The following is a 16,997-nucleotide window of genomic DNA, read 5'->3' as shown; positions in this document are numbered from 1 at the left end:
GTAAATGAATATTGACACGAAAAAATCATACTTGTTGTGTGCAAGCTTAAGTTTTCTCAAAAGTAAAGAGTTTAACAATCAAATGAGGGATATTTTGATACCTAATTCTATGATATTTTAATGTAATATTCAATAAATAATCAAAATAGTGGAACATGACAATCAAATCAGAGTAACTGATTTTAGTTTATAGTTAGAAAAAGTTGAACAAAATGTTAGTTATATCTGCCATTTCTATCACTAAATTAGGCTAATGACTGAGCAGTTTTGTGTGAGGTATACAATAACAATTCATGGGTGTGATTGAACAAAAAATGTATTCCAGATAAAGATTTAATTTGCCTTTTCTCATGGTTTCCATTCTTACGCCCTTATGCAAAATCCATATATCCATTGACTCAAAGTCTATATCTTTATACCAACTAATTAATTCACATATTTATAAGATCTTAAGAGCCCATTTCGGGACTAAGTTTAAAAAAGTTGATCTTGATTAATAGAAGATCAACCAGCTACTATTACAGTAAAACTAGTGCAGCTTAAACAAAAATAAATAGAATTTAAAAGTAAAAAAATTAAAAAAATAGAATTTAACACAAAGGCGCATACAAATTCATACAAATATGTATAAATGACAATAAAGAAATAGGACAAATATTATATCTAATAAATATTTTAATCAATTAAGTAATTATAATCTCTATGAATTTGAATATGTCCTAATACCTTACGGCTGAATAATGTTTAAAATTAAACTCTTATTTGTACAAAAATATTTAATTACTTATAAACTTTCTAAAGGGAAATCTAGTACCACAACTAAGAACACGATCTTCATTCGTTGAATTCCAAATATCAACTGATTTTATTTACAAAAGTGTTGTGTATATAAATGAAGGCGACAATTGTTCTTAAAAATGCTTATTCTAATGTTTATATTTCATGCTCATCTTAAGTGCTTTTACACAGAGTGTGGATGCATGTTCTGTTTGGTTTTTAAGCAATACTTGATACATGAATCTTTTTTGACATATTTTTGTTTTATGTTTCTTTGTTCAATCTGATTTGATGAAGCCATTTCAAACGAACACGATGTTTATTCTTACTTTCAATATTGAAATGGCATTTAGCCCATGTAAGTCTAGTTAGTTGATTAAAAAGTTGTGTCGATTTGCCATTGGCACTCTTAGTACATCAGATAAAAATAAAAAAGAAAATTTAAAATTAATTTTTGCACAATTGCAATGCATCATTTTGAAGTCCCTTCTTCTCTTCCCTTCTGCTTAATTAATTAAATGATATATAAAATTAATTATTTCTTGAATAGATTTTGAGTTTTATATATACATAAATGATCTTCCACTTATCGAACGAGTCTTAGATCACCCACTTGATGTCTTCTGTCTGTTTAATTATAGGGTGAAGTTATTTATTTTTAATCTTTCCGCTGCGTTTTTAACCATTTGATAACACCTAAAACTTAATTTGGCGCTTTTGGTGTACTCTGTTGGGTTTATGATCTATTATCTCAATGTCAACGACATTTTCCCTTTAAAGTCCATTGCACTTCCATTGTTCTTACTCAATTCAAATTGTAAGATTTGGAAACACATTTAAGAGATAATATTTTAAAATTGACGTGCCAAAGTCAATTATTGCTTATTCAAATAAAGAAAGGGGTAAAATGTTTATCATTAAATAAGTGCAGTGACTGTCAAACTGTATGTACGTAATACGTACAAGTCAACTTCCTTTGCGACACATTTTTTTATTATAATATCTACGATAGCAAGTACAAACATTTTTCACAACGCAGACAATTTTCTTAGATCTTCTTGTTTTTGTTTTTTTTTTTCATTCTGTCTCAGCAATTGATAAGTTGTACAAATAAAGGTTGGACGTAACGCAGAGTTAAGTAAGAGCACGTAAAAGTGACTTTGGCTCGGAAATTGGCAACAGTTTACTCTCGAGTGTTGAGTGTGCAGCGTGTCAATTGATCGGATCGGTTCGTCGGATCGTTAGATAAATGGAAACGAGCAAAAGGCAAGAAAAGATGATGAAAGAAAAACTCTAAAAAAAAAAAAAAAAAAAAAACAGTTATAGAGAAACGTTTACTTATATTGCATTTATGTGTTCTTTGAAAATAAAATATTGTTCGACGAATTATTAAAATGTTTTTTAAACAAAGAAATGACAAAAAGTCGAAAACCTTTTTAAACGAAGTGATTTAAAGTGACTATAAGGACAAAGTTTTACTTTTTTTTTTTTGGTTTAGATATTTAATTTTACATTAAGGTTTTGAACATTTTGGAACCTTGTCTCATATTGCAAATTTTTTAAACTTAATAAAATTACAACTTATTTGACGGCAAAAGAGAAGCAACTAAAAGAAACAAAAAAGGTTTGGCGTCTTCAATTTTCAATTTTAAAAGCAAATCTTTTGACAAGCTACCTAGATTTCTAAGATGTACCAAAAAATCAAGTGTTTGAAGTAGAAGAACAGAAAACCCATTAGAAGATGCATAGTAAATGTAGTGTAACTTATTTCAGTTGACTCATAAGTTTTGTTTAGTGACTTTCTATCTAGAAAAGTAACTACTGTGTAGTAATGTCACCTAAGATTATAATCTGATCAGCAACCCCAAATTAATGTACACATAGATAAAAGAAACTGGAACAACAAATAAGTCAAATTTTGCCAACTTGTGCTATGGTTAAAGAGTAATTCAAAAACTCTTACTGATTCGATTTGCAAGACCATTAGCTGTTGGTCCTGGCTCTTTCGAAATCTTATCTAATTGTTGTACTATAGCTTATGAAATGATTGAATTGTTTAGTTAATATTGTTGTTGTTTGAAAAATGTTTCTGTGTCCCAAAACATGCACAGGATAAAATCATGAAATAGGAAAATGAAAATTAAGGTGATTCCTTTTGTAAGTACTTTAGATTAGCCCTGTATTTTAATGGATATATAAAAAGATCAGCAAAACCGAGAAGATGCTAACTTTGTCTCCTTAATTTAGTTTCATTTTATCAAACTGTTTGCATCTATATTTTCGTTTCAATATTTCTCAGGAAAGTAGGCTTCTCTATCGACGAATTCAAGGCATCTACATGTTATTGTGTTTCGATCCAAAGAATGGTCAAACTTGATCTCATTTAGGCTATAAAAGAGCTTGAATATCATTTATAATGGATATAATGCACAGACAGACCTAAAGACATGGCTTTATCAATGAGTCTTTCTATGCTGATCAAGAATATATATTATGGGGTCGGAAAAATCTTTTTTCGGCGTTACAAACTTATGGGCAGAAGCCCATGAATACCCTTTGGTAATATAAATAGTACGAATATCTATTCATCTAACCTTGGTTCTAAAAGATTATACTTCCTCTATGGGAAGAGTTAAGTAAATATCCGAATAAACCAAATTAACAAATGTTTACCTAGTTAATAAAAGAGATAAAAATTATGAAAAAAAACAAGTGAGGTAGCTGAAACGCCATTTATAGTTCATATTGCTCTCAAACTGTAAAGTTTGAGACTTGTTGTTTCATTAGCGCCCTCTATTTTATTTAAGTGGCGCCATCTGTTGTATTTGTTTAAATTTGCTAACAGTTTCTTTGCCTCTTTTCAGCTTCACAATGCGGTTTGAGCCCTTGGGCCAAAAGATGTTCACCCGCCGCAATTGGCTGCTGCGATGCAGCATCCTCATCAATATCGCAGTGATCCTTTACATAGGCAGCCAACTGATGATAGGCGGTGGCAACAATTTCAGCAATGGCGCTGGATTCGTACTCCAGGACCAACAACAGCCCATTGTGGCGGCATATCAAGTGGCCTCCGCATCGGCGGCGTCTTCATCCTCACAGCCCACGCCCAAGAATTTGAATGTAAGAATGAGATTGAAAAATGTTTAATGAAAATGAATTTAATTTCAAATTTATTGCAGCCCGTTGAAATCTTTGAGTCGGAGGACAAATTGTCAGCACAGGCAGCCGCAGGTAATGGCAATGTCGAAGCTTCAGGAGCAGTTGCTGCTGCCAATTCGGATGCAGGCGCTCCATTGGCAGAACCTGTGCCGCCGCCCTTGGCCAATGACAGCGGCGGCAATGAACCAGGACAAGTTGTCGGCAACATTGGTTCATCCGGAGTGGCTGCCAACGAGTTGAACAACACACAAGCCGATTCCGGCAATTACATTGTCACCGGCGATGAGAAGGAACTGGAGGAACGTGTCAAATCTCTACTTAATTGCTACGATCATGACTACAATCAGGAGACACTGCAGCGCGGTGATTTCTGGGTACTCCAGAACTATGTTAGAGCCGATCATGGCGAAGTCAAATGCCACGAGACCATCACCTATACCACCCATGCGGATTACACATTCCTCGACAATCTAATTCCACTGCTGGAGCGCTGGAATGCTCCTGTTAGTATAGCCATGCATGCCCCGGGCACAGATTTCCAACCCACCTTGGATTCCATACGATATCTGAGAGAATGTCTGCCCGGTAGTCATCTAGTGCGAGCCTTCACCACCTTCCACATTTATTTCGGAACCAAGCACATACCCAAAGCGGTGCCCAAACCTCAGGATGTCTTCAAAACGATGTACAATTGCTCCCTTCCCGCACCGTACTTCAATATCAGTTCGGGTCACTTGTACAAGGCTCAGAAGAAGCTGCTCTATCCGGTCAATGTGGGTCGGAACATTGCTCGCGATGCGGCATTAACCCATTTTCTGCTGGCCTCCGACATTGAACTCTATCCAAATCCGGGTTTGGTTAAGAAATTTCTCGAAATGATTGCCCGCAATGAAGCCTATTTGCGTCGCAAGGCGCCCAGGTGAGTTTTCCTCAAACTGAATTTGTAATATTTCTTTATCAATTTTCAATTTTTTGCTTCCTTATTACTTTTAGAGTATTTCCACTGTCAATTTTCGAGGTAGAGGAAAGTTCACCAGTGCCGCATGATAAAACCGAATTGCAGGAACTTTTGCGTTCTGGCAAAGCAATACCCTTCCATAAGCGAGTCTGTGCCAGTTGTCATGGAGTGCCAAAGTCTAAAGAATGGATGGCAGCCAATGAAACAGACGATCTCAGTGTGTTTCATATAGGTAAGAGCAAGCATATACTTTCACAACTAAACTTATTAACACGTTTCTCTTTGAAATAGGCAAACGAACTGGTTACTATGTCCATTGGGAACCCATCTATATAGGGACGCATGCTGATCCGCATTATGATGAGCGGCTCAGTTGGGAGGGCAAGAGTGACAAAATGCCACAGGTAAGTCGCACACATCAATTTGTTCAATTGCTGAAATTATAAATAATTTATGATTCATTTCTTAAAGGGCTATGCACTCTGTGTCCTGGACTATGAATTCCATATACTGGATAATGCATTTTTGGTGCATAAACCTGGCATCAAAGTGCTCAAAAAGGACAATCGACGTGCCATGTTGGCCACAAAAACGAATCAATTGATTAAGAAAATCATCTATCCGGAGTTAAAGATAATGTATGGCATGCGTAAGGGTTGTGCGATATAGTAACTAATTCTGAAATCAAGCTGAGCTCAAACAAGAAACCCATTGGCATTGAGCGAGGAAAGAGATGTGAAAAGACTACAACAACAACAACATACACAAGAACTAACTACATTATTAATATTTGCAATGCTATAGATAGATCGAACCGATCAGTCAATCGTTGAATTGATTGATTGATCAAAATATCTTTTACTATGGCATTGAATTGGATATTCGAAGCACTGCAAGTGTGTAAAATGTTTTACAAGTTAGCTAGATATCTACCTACTATACATACATATATATATATACTATATCTATTAATTAGCCCTTAGGACTTAGCCGACTATGTAGTTAGAGTATTTCGGGCCATTTTCTCGGGGCGGGAACTTTTTTTGTAGACGCAAAGCCTTTCCTGAAGCACGGCTTAAGTACGTTAAACGTAGTTAGTTTGTTCAGTTTGTTTTTCTTCACTTGAGTTATGAGGTTCGGCTTAAATGAGCGAAAATGGTAAACAACTAATTAGCAGTTTTCATAGACCACAAAATATAATTCGAAAATACTGTTTAAAGAGAAGCAATAACCAAAATATCAATATGCCAATTAAACGTCATATCTGAAACGTTTAGGAAAGAACGTTTTAATAATTATTTAGAAAGATGTTTTCAAGTTCTTGACAATTCCACTTCAAACTCACTCATTTCAAAAAACTTGTTTCCCTTATCTTCTTTGAGTTCCTTTTCGCGTTGTTTAAGTTATAATTGTATATTGAATTTTATTTTAAACTCATAACTTGGCAGTCATTAGAGGATATTAACTATGTTTAATTTTAAGGCATTAACTTATAAGTTTAGTTTTTCTTATTATTATTATTAGATAGCTGAATTTTTGCATAAAGCTTTTCATTCTCAGAAACCCATTCATATTCAAGAAGAACAACAACAACAACAACAAAAGTTGAGCTACTCTACTTACATCTATTGTAATTGTGTCCTTGTTAAATACTCAAAAAAAGAGAGAGATAGAAAACATAGAAAACCAGAACCATTGTCTAACCATTTAATATTCCTGAGATAATTATAGTTAGTCTCTTTACCGATTTCTGTTTGGGGCAACGACCAAAATGTAGCTTAGAGCATAGAATCGGCCATAGAACTACTTGAAAGTTGAAGTTTACGACTAAATTAGTTTAGACTAAATCAATTGCAAAATGAAATTTAACAAATTAGTGTGTTAAACGAAACAAATACTATAGAAAAACCAAGAGATTTGAAAAGTTTGCTATACATTAAACCCCAAATGAAAATCGTATCCTCAGAAAAATATGTAAAACAAGTAAATGAAAAACAACGTGATATTTGTACTAGTAAAAAGGCAAACAAAAAATAAAAGAAACAAAACAAAACAAAAAAAGAAAACGAAGAATGAAATGAAAATAATGAAGAAGACATGTACGAGCATTAATTTTAAGAAGGATCAGTAAAAAAATGAATATTTGTGAAACGACAAGACGAAAGAACTACTTAAAATTAGTTTTGTATATGTTTTTTATTTGTACTTTTTAGTATGGAACAATTTAAGTCAACCTTGTGCACATATAAATGTTAAAAACATTAAACTTATTAATTAAACAAGATGAGTAAGACGTTAACGAATATGGGTTTTCGTTCATTGTAGGCCTTATCGAATTAATTAATTAATAAATTACAATTAGACAAACAGTTGAAACAGCTGTATTAGTAGAAAGAGACAGAATGAATGAAACAACACAAAAAAAAAAAAAGTTCAATTGAAATTGACTTAGAATTAAAAAATTACACTTAAAATTAGTAGTTTATGCTGTTAAATGAAAAGAAAATCACACACATAATTGACTTGGGAACAACATATGTACACACACACACACACACACACAAACACACACATACACAAACTCAATTCTATTGATGTTCTGTATTTGTATTTGGATGTAAATTGTTAGAAACCTAAGAAATTCCTAATTTCAACGCATTTTTCTCCTAGTTTGATGCGCTCAACAAACATATAATGAATATCACTAAATTTAACAACTGTTGCTAAACTATATAGATTAAAAAATTCCAAAAATAAACAAACAAAACAAAGTAAAAATTGTTACAAAATGAATGAAAATACTGTCTACAGAAATCAGACATTTATCTATATATAAATTTAATATATGTTTGAAAACAAAAAAAAAAAAAAATTAATAAAAAATGGAAAAGTATTAAAGTGCCTTAGAAAATTGAAAAAACAAATTAAAACCAAAACCAATATTTAATTGTAATAAAACAACATTTGGTTCAATTCTTGAGTTCATCTCACAAACATAAATTAAAAGAGAGAAAGCATTATTTTTCTATATGTAAATAAAGAACTTGTATTTAAGTCAGTATATATACGATATATTAGTATGATATTTATGGTATGCCGCAAGCGAATTATGTATTTTTTACTATTTTGCTAAATGACTTAAAACATATTGAAATATCTTTCAATTAATTTTCTGCTGCAATTAGTCCAAGTCATTACCTATCAATGAAAGTCTTCTTCAGAACTAGCCTGCCAATCTTTCAGTTAGTATGAAATATATATTCATATACATACATACGTATATACTTAATAATATGATTTCCTCTGTAAGCCATAGCATTAGCAATTACAACAAAACAAAATCAAAAAAAATGTATCAAAGTGAAATCAAAATAATGACTTCATTTTGATTGCAGCATTTTGACTCTTTCTCAAATGAATATGAAAAAATTTAGAAATAAAGTATACCTATACATAAATATATATATAAATATATATTTTTTTGTAAAAGTTAAGTGCAACAAGAAATTGCTGAGCATGGACTATTAGCTGAACTGTAAGAGAACCTTACACACACCAACACATAAAAACATACAAAACTGATTTAGGTACATTATAAAAAAGCAACAAGAAAAGAATGTCAAAATAAAAAACAAGTAATTTAAAATAAATTTTTGATTTTATTTAAGCTTAATCGAAGATTTTACAAAGATTATGATTCATTTTCAGATTTCGATAGACAACGAAGCTGATTTATTTGCTTTTCAGCTCTGTTGACACTCAAACTTAAACCTTTTTGTTTCATTATGATGGGTTAAGATATTTATTTTATAGATTTCAATGTGAAGCGAGCAAACTTTGTTTAAACTTTGCAAATTTATGTCAAGTTGTCATCTTCTCTCAAACCTGAATATAATGTAATTGTTTTTGGTGTTTCCTGAATGAATTTCCAAGAAAAAGTCAATAAAGCAATGACTTATCCATTTGACATTGCCAAAACAAATGACGTAAGTATTCAGTGGTAATTTTGAATACCACACCCTTACACGAATTTTAAATTTAACTTGATTGAAACAAATCAACTCGAAATCTCTCATTTGGCGTAAGAGAATTGTTAAATGTTTGATTGTTTGTTGGAATTGGGATTGAGAAGATGTGATGAGAACTATATTTGCATTTTTTTTATAGATGATCCCTTACATCTGTATCGATTAACAAGAAAGTAAGTAGTTCTAGAAATAAGTTGATTTTAACAAAGAGAATTGATTTATTTCAAATGATTTTTTGCTTTTTTTTAAAACAGATAAGATAACTTTTGATAGAAATGAAGTCAATATACACAATAGACTTTTAAGCTTCTTGGCCTTATGAGATCTGAAGATTTCTTTAAGTTAGATATTTTAAAAGAATGAGCTTTTTAGCTTAACTAAATTTTCTTATGGACTAAAAATAAGTCAGTATTATTGATTTAATAAAATATCGATATGTGTCTGGAGGCCATATTCATTATTAATCAAATTTTAACTAATTTTTGAACATCTTAAACTATACGTTTCAAGGTTTTCAAAATTAAAGAATATTTTAAATTATTAATATGCATATCTTAAAGTACAAACGAAAACAGTTTTACTCAAAATTGAATATACTTACTTATCTTTTTGGCAATCATACCAGAAAAACATTTCATTTTAGTAAGATTAGATCATTAAAAATTATAGAATCCTTATCGGCAAATCTTTGCTTACCTATTAGAAATGAATTAATGCTTCATCTCATGTTTCACAGTAACTTCTGGTATGATTTTTCATATGAATTTTAAACATGCTTATTAAAAGAAACAAAAAAAAATGCTGAAAACCCGTTTTAAATTCTACTAAAAGACAAAAATCCCCAATAAAACTGCTTTACGTTAAAAGCCTAAATTCAAGATGAAGATCTCTTTGGCAGACAATGGTGCGGCCAAGCACTTGGCACCGACTCACAAGTCACAGACAACTTGGGACGACCGCATGGGCGCAGTTTCGACCTTGACTTTAAGACGGGTTTTATTTTCTTTAAACTTTTTGTCTTTGGCTTTAGTCGAATGAAAATAAAAGTGCGAAAATGCTAATTTTAAAAACATGACATTTCGGCATTTAGTTAACATAAATTAAATACAAATTAAATTTCATATACCCAGTAAATAAGTTCATGAAGGGTATATAGAACAAAAATTCTATTAGGCTTGTATCTGAGATTTCTATATTAAGTATCTACATATTTAAGATGATTACTTTCAAGTTTCTTTTTTAAATTAAAAATTATTAAATTACACTAAAATAACCAATAACTGAAATATTCGATCATTTTCTTGTTTGGCTCGACTTTTTCTTAAAAAAGAAAAACATTTTGAGAAGTGTTAGCGGGTCAACTAATTTTGTGAAGAAATTATTTTCTATATGTTTTAGTTCCCAGTTCAAAAGAATTAAAAAATACATAATCTAATTCAAAATAGATTATAATTTAGTTTTATAATTAAATTAGAATTAAATTGAATTCAAGTTCCTTAAGGAAGAAAAATACTTTCTATAATGCAGAGTACATCAAGATCGATGTTTTTTTTTTAAATGTAAAACTGTTTTGAATATTTCTTGATACAAAAACCAGAACTGAGTCATCTTCCATTCAGATTTATGTCAGAAGTTAAGAGATGTGTTGGCTGTTTGGCTGCTATTTATTAACATGTTTGTATCTTTGTCGGATTGCAAGCAACAAAAGTGTCATACATATGTACATACATACATGCATATGTATATGGCTGAAGATAAGCAAACGCCATGACGCTGGAAGCATCGGCTCAAGCTTTGAGCTTCGGGCCTTTGGCTTTGTCTCAGATTGAGGCTTTTTGCCATTTAATATGCCAGTTAAGATCTGCGTTGCGTTTCTAGCGCAAAACAGTCGAAATTGTCAGCTCGTTGGTGGCACATCGCGTTCGCTCTCTCAAACAGTTATAATGGCTAAGTTATTAATCAGTGCTTTAGTGTGTTTGGCCATGTTTGGCTCAATGGGTTAGTAGTCGATCAATACAACATGAATTTATATAATTTTTTGTTCAATCAAGAAAGAAAAAAACGAAAGACTTAAGCGACAAACTTGTGCGTAGTAGTTGGTTATGGTTTAATATTAAGTCATTTCACTTATTCATGCACAAACATTTGATCAAAATTATAAAGGATTTCAATTCACAAATTAAAAATTTCTAATCAAATGTCACAATGAAAAGAATTTAGTTATAATTTAATTAGTTTTAGACAGTTAAACAGGTTCATCTGCTTTTAAATGCTGATGAAATCATTTATATAGATTTTCAAATTTAACACCCAACTGGTTATTTCTTCTAGAAATCAATGAGAAATTCTATTAAATGCAACAACAATTTAAATTCAGGTTTATAATTATCGTATTATTATCTCAAAGTCAATAAATTCTACTATAATTTATCTAGATATGAATGCAAAACTTTCCTTTAAAGAAAAATAGTCAAATATTTTGAAGACATTTGCGTAGATGACAAAAATGAGTGCAATTTACTAAAAATTGATTCAATGTTGTCCGTATTAACTTAAATAAAATATTAAATATATAACTGTAAAACTTGTCTAAAATACTTTGAGTAATAAGTCGAATTGGTCTTTTTATGCTTAAATGCCAAATTATATCAATTCTAGTGAAACGTGGGCAATTTGTTAAACTAATTACATCTGTGAAATTTGTCTGACTTACCTAGGATAGTGGGTCGAATTGGTCTCTAAATAGAAAACCTTAATTTCAACCATGAAATTCTGAACGTTACACATTTCTTTTCGATCATTCATGTATTATCAGATCACTAATCGAATATATTTTCAAAACTAAGTAAACTAGTTTTTGTTTCTTAATAAACAAATGTTGGTTGAAGACTTTACTTAAAAAGTGGTTAAAATTCTATAATTCTGAATTTAAAATCAAAATATTTCTATTAAATAATTTAAGCTTACATGCCAAGCAAGGTTTACTTAGTTTATTTGCAAGTCGAATTGTTTAAACGTTCTAATTGCAAACAATTTAAGCGCCACAAACAATACGAAAAAAAAAAAAAAAATTTGCATAATGACTTGAATCACCTCACGGAGACGATCAACATTCCCGCAAAAGTCCCAAAACTTGAGAAACCTCACAATATCACGACAAAATATTTCTCACAACTATTTTGCATAAGCTTCAATTACACACACACACATACATAGAGAAACATACTCACATATCTATATAGATGCGATAATTCAGATCGAGCAGCATCATCATGCAATTAAGCAACTGTCATGGGATTACGATACAAAAACCAAAAACTTTAACCACAGGGTCGAACTAGCTTTGGCCATGAAGACATGTTAATACCCTAACTAAGTCGGCAAAAGCTATAATGTAATACAAAGTCAAGGGACTTAATACGAATACGTTTTTAAGAAGACATTAGGAATAACAAGAAGTTAAAAGTTTTTTAGATACAACTAAACATTTTCCACTTAAGTAGAGCACATTGATTTATGGCCAGATTGAAATAAACTAAACTAATTGTAAGACTAATCTACCTAATGTAAGGGTACCAAACAAAATAAGTGCTTCAAATTGAATAATTTCCCAACAATGCCAGGAAATCGCATGAATTGTCCCAAAATGTGCAAGTAATTAGCGCAGAAATTCAAAAAAACAAAATTTCCGCAATAATTAAATAAACAACAATAAACGAAAAATGTTGAACAAATATGAAAAGATGAAACGGAAAAATCATCCCGCAAGTTGCATTCGAAAATACAAAAAAATTTCTTCAATAATTTTCAAGGTCGCTGGACCCAGCAAATGAAAGAAATTAATTCACACACGAAGCAGAGATAAATGTTATTGTTGTTGTTGTTGTTGTCAATATTGCATAATCTTTTCGGTCTTTTCGATTTCGATTTTGTTGTTGACGTAGCTGATATTTGGTCCATTGTTTGTATTTGCCTTCACTGGCGATTCAAACGAGTTTGGCGGCTTGGACACTGCCGATATGGGTACGAGTTTATGGAGGAAGACCCGTGGAGCTTCTGCTTGGTGTATGGCCAATACGTGTCCACAGTGGATCGGAGGTGGCTCAGTAGCAGCAGCAACGGCAGCTGGTTATGCTGACCTTTAAAAAGCCTTTGCATCTTTTTTACGTTTCACGGTTTTTGTATATCGTTTCCAATTTAAGGCAGATGACGATGGCGGTGGGGGTGATAGGAGGGGTGAGAAGACTGATTAAATTCAGTTTAACATGCGCTCATTTATAGAGCTTCATTTTGAAGGGAGATACATACATGTTCATGCAAACGTGTGAATGTTGTGTGGGAAAATGTCAAAAAGTGCTAGAAAGAAGCCAGTTTAGAGTTAGGCAAAAAATGAAGGTATTTTTATTAGAAGACGTCTAAGTCGAACGCAATTAAAGACTAAGCAATCATCATAAATTAGTTATCAGAGAAATTAATTAAAACATAAGAAATTTTTCTTACTTGAGCTCAGCTGTGTTCCAGCGAATTTGGGTCTTCTTTTTGAACCTGATTCAAAAATTGCTTTATTTGATTTAAAAATAGAAAACATTGCAAATGTGTGAAAAGTTTCTTAGATGAAACTAATTACAAAAACTAGTATTAGTATAATCAGTATGAAGCAACAAACATTTCGAAAGATGGGCAAATAATTTGTTTGTTTAATAAACTTAAAGAAATGAGGGATTGAAATAGTAAAACTTACAAAAAAGTAAATCTAAGTCTTACTGTTTATTATGGCATTCATTTTGAAAACAAATATAAATTGTCTTCTACTCCAAAGTGTTTTATTAGTGCTAAGTGCTAATATGAGATGATAATTAATAGGTAAGATTAGTAAAGAAAGCAAACTGTTGCTTAAACACGAAAAGTTTTACTTAGGTAAAGTTCAGATGTCTTTTGTAATTCAAAACATTTGAAAGACATAAAAGAGAACAAAAACTTTTGTAAATTAAAATCGGAAATCGGGAGCCACACCTTCTTACTACACTTACTACTTACTAGTATAAGTGCTCTGGTATATGATAAAGATTAAAATCTATTCAACTTGAATCTTTTTGAACTACATAAGTAGATTTTACCATCCACAAAACATAATGTGCTTTGACTGTGTGGTAAAAAAAAAGTATTTAAAATTCCTACTTGAAGGCATGGGAATAAGGTGTGTCCATATGCCTCATTACATATTTGACAACTAATTTTCTGGTTGTGGTCGCAAACATTTTGTCATGTCAAGACAAAAACCGAGAACATGAGTTTTTGTTTATTAATATTTGTATGTTCTGAAGCAGAACACTTTATTTTGCATAGCGATCTCTTGAGGGTCGTACAAACAGTTTGGAATGTTAACAACCTTACAAATATTTAACAATAAATATTTGACTAAAAATTATTCTTCTGAGTTGTTTAAGCGACGACAAATGTTTCTTTCTTTACATTTAAAAACATGACAATTTAAATGTAAATCATTTGGAATTCGTAATAGTTTTGAAATTAGAACTGAGAATCTCTTGGGAGAAGCTACAGGAACTGAGAACCAAAGGATTTAAAAGTATTTCGAGTGGGTTACATTTATTCGAAAGCATAAACTAGAGATTTATTCGCAATCTATTAGAAGTTTATTCAAATTCGAAAACAAAATCATTAAATTATGTTTGCTTATCGAAGATTGATTTCAGGCATAGTTACTCTTCTGATTTGTATTCAAATTTCATTCTACGATTAAAGAACTATAAATCAAGTCTCATCTACATACTTAACATACACACAAACATTAAATTTCATTAACTTTATAAGCAAGCGAAAAAAATACTTCATAAACTAAGTTTTATTTTGTTAAATAAGTTTAAAAATGTTTGTTTGCAAAGTGTAAGTGAAAGAATATTTGATTTAGAGGCAACATCTTCATCATAATTCATTAGAGGTAAGCTTTCGATATGCCTACCCTCTATATAGAATTCTATTAACCGATAACTGTTGTCTTTTACAGCTGCCGCTGCTGCCGGAGGATGCCGTGAGGCGAATGGCACTGCCCCAGTGTCGGGATCCTGTGATGCGTACATTGAATGCAAAAACGGAGTGGCCGAGGAGAAGCTATGCCCCGATGGTCTGCTCTATAATGAAAAGTCCACTGGCTATCCATGTGGCTATCCCATCGATGTGGAATGCCAACAGCCACAGGCTCGCCTCCAGGCCGCTCAACCCACCGACGATTGCCCCCATCAGTTTGGTTATTATCGCATGGGCGATGCCAGCCATTGCGGACAGTTTATGAATTGTGCTGCTGGACGTGGTTTCGTTTTCGATTGTCCAGAGGGTTTGGCTTGGAATCCGGCTACCTATAAATGCGATTGGCCCGATCAGGTCGAGGATTGTGATGCTGAGTCGTTCTTGGGCTTCAGATGCCCTGCTCTGGCTCCCAAATCTGAGCTGTTGGGTGAACAGGAACAAGATTACACTTTCCATCCATCGCAGGAGGATTGCCAAGTGTATTTCATTTGCATTGAGGGACGTCCACGTCGCATTAAATGCCCAGAGGACCAGGCCTTCAACCAGGAGCTGAACCAATGCGACGACATTGATAATGTGCCCAACTGCAGTTCAGCTATTAGAGAGAAGGGAGCCGAAATCAAAGCAGCGCGTCAACATGCAAAGAAAGCACGCAACTAAAACAAAAGGAAGAAGAGAAACTGGAATTTGCTAATCTAGAATCTAATTTTTAAGTGCGAAGCCATGCGAAATCTGCAAGAAGCTGCTCGAGTTTTCTAGTCTGTAGTTAAAGACCTTGACAAATAAATTGTGTTTGCATATGTTAAATGAAATTGTTTCATTAGATTGAAATCATTTTTCTAAAGTTTCCTTTTGCTAAATATGGTTTTCCCTATTCCTTTCGTTGCAGTGCTGGCCTCACCGGAGTGTCCCACGAAGAACGGGCGCTTTGCTTCTGGCGACCAATGTGATGCCTATACAGAATGTCAAGATGATGTCCCAGTGGAGAAACTCTGCCCCGATGGTCTGCTCTTCCATCAGCGCACCAAGTCGACAGGTGAATGCACTTATGCTCCATTTTCCACCTGCAAGGAGCGCACACGCCTCCAGCCCGCCAATGGCACCGATGAGTGTCCCAGGCAGTTTGGTTTCTATCCCAATGGCGATCAAACCAAGTGCGGTGTCTATCGCAACTGTGCCCATGGTGTGGCCAGTCTAACCAAATGCCCCGAGGGATTGGCCTTCAATGAGGAGACATATCAATGCGATTGGCCCGATCTAGTGGGCAATTGCAATGCTGAGGCTTATTTGGGTTTCACTTGCCCCGAATCGGAACTGGTCGATGGTGTTGCTCCCGAGGTGGATGTCACTCCGGAGGGAGAACTGCGTTACTATCGTCATCCGACCACTTGCAAGAAATACTTTGTTTGCGTCAATGGACATCCTCGGCTCTACAATTGTGGCAAATATCTGGCCTTCAATGATAAGACAAAGCTTTGCGATTTCTACAACAAAGTCCCTGAATGCTATGCCCTTCTTAAGGACAAGCAGAGATTGAAGGCTCAACGGCAATTGCCCGAACAGGCTCAGCCCTTGGCCTAAGTGCTAGAGAGCCACTGGACAATATGAGAGAGGCTCCAACTTGGAAGAAAATTCTTTGCAATTTTTGTAAATAGATTTCTATTAATATTCATAAGTAAAATTATTGAATAAATGATGCTACTTTTATACATATTAAAATGCGATCTTCTCTCTTCCATTGCGATTCAGGAGTTGATAATGGAACTTGGTGGTTTTTGAAGAATCATAAGTAGTTACCGAATCGTTGAAGAAACCTTTTGTATTAACTGAAAACAAAATTTTCAATTAAAGTACCAATAAAAACAAGAATTAACCAAAGCTTTGGTAGAATTCTAAGATCATAAAAGTTAAACGCTTCATATAAACTTTAGATCAAGAAGAATTGATGTGAAGATATAGTCATCCACTTAAATGGATCAGCGTGAAATCGTTTATACATTTACAATTATTTAAATAAGTTTTCAATGGTA

The 16,997-nt window shown here is 33.0% G+C and overlaps 2 protein-coding genes across 6 annotated transcripts in view; both read left to right on the top strand.

Moving 5' to 3' along the window:
- LOC137580561 (beta-1,4-glucuronyltransferase 1) overlaps positions 1-7,193 on the top strand; it is a 69,325-nt gene extending 62,132 nt beyond the window's left edge. For 3 of the 4 annotated variants that reach the window (XM_068294653.1, XM_068294654.1, XM_068294652.1), the window contains 5 exons: positions 3,642-3,897; positions 3,957-4,855; positions 4,930-5,126; positions 5,186-5,298; positions 5,366-7,193. In XM_068294653.1, coding sequence (XP_068150754.1) covers positions 3,649-3,897; positions 3,957-4,855; positions 4,930-5,126; positions 5,186-5,298; positions 5,366-5,563 — 1,656 coding nt within the window. In that variant the 5' untranslated portion in view covers positions 3,642-3,648 and the 3' untranslated portion in view covers positions 5,564-7,193. Of the gene's footprint in view, positions 1-1,979; positions 2,044-3,641; positions 3,898-3,956; positions 4,856-4,929; positions 5,127-5,185; positions 5,299-5,365 lie in introns of those variants that run through there. The other variant, XM_068294651.1, reaches the window with a different exon arrangement.
- A 3,614-nt stretch (positions 7,194-10,807) lies between these two features.
- Positions 10,808-16,686, top strand: obst-E (obstructor-E). 2 transcript variants are annotated; one of them, XM_068294655.1, is made up of 2 exons: positions 10,808-10,920; positions 15,857-16,686. In XM_068294655.1, exons 1-2 carry the CDS (start codon positions 10,866-10,868, stop codon positions 16,546-16,548), a joined length of 747 nt encoding a protein of 248 aa, XP_068150756.1. In that variant the 5' UTR covers positions 10,808-10,865; the 3' UTR covers positions 16,549-16,686. The 2 variants fall into 2 exon arrangements, with proteins under 2 accessions (XP_068150756.1, XP_068150757.1); XM_068294656.1 differs by lacking the exon at positions 15,857-16,686 and adding an exon at positions 14,948-15,779 and having other exon boundaries at positions 10,825-10,920.
- The last annotated feature ends 311 nt before the right edge of the window (positions 16,687-16,997 follow it).

The sequence above is a fragment of the Drosophila tropicalis genome, unplaced genomic scaffold, assembly GCF_018151085.1.
Source record: "Drosophila tropicalis isolate 14030-0801.00 unplaced genomic scaffold, ASM1815108v1 contig_845, whole genome shotgun sequence".
In the NCBI taxonomy this organism is placed as follows: Eukaryota; Metazoa; Arthropoda; class Insecta; order Diptera; family Drosophilidae; genus Drosophila; species Drosophila tropicalis.
The sequence above is the reverse complement of the archived record's forward strand: the minus strand, read 5'-3'. Positions and strand labels throughout refer to the sequence as shown.

Coding starts and splice junctions, on each gene's coding strand:
- obst-E (XM_068294655.1), top strand. CDS start 10,866: ATGGCTAAGTTATTAATCAGTGCTTTAGTGTGTTTGGCCATGTTTGGC. Junction 10,921..15,856: donor GGCCATGTTTGGCTCAATGG/GTTAGTAGTCGA, acceptor CTTTCGTTGCAG/TGCTGGCCTCACCGGAGTGT.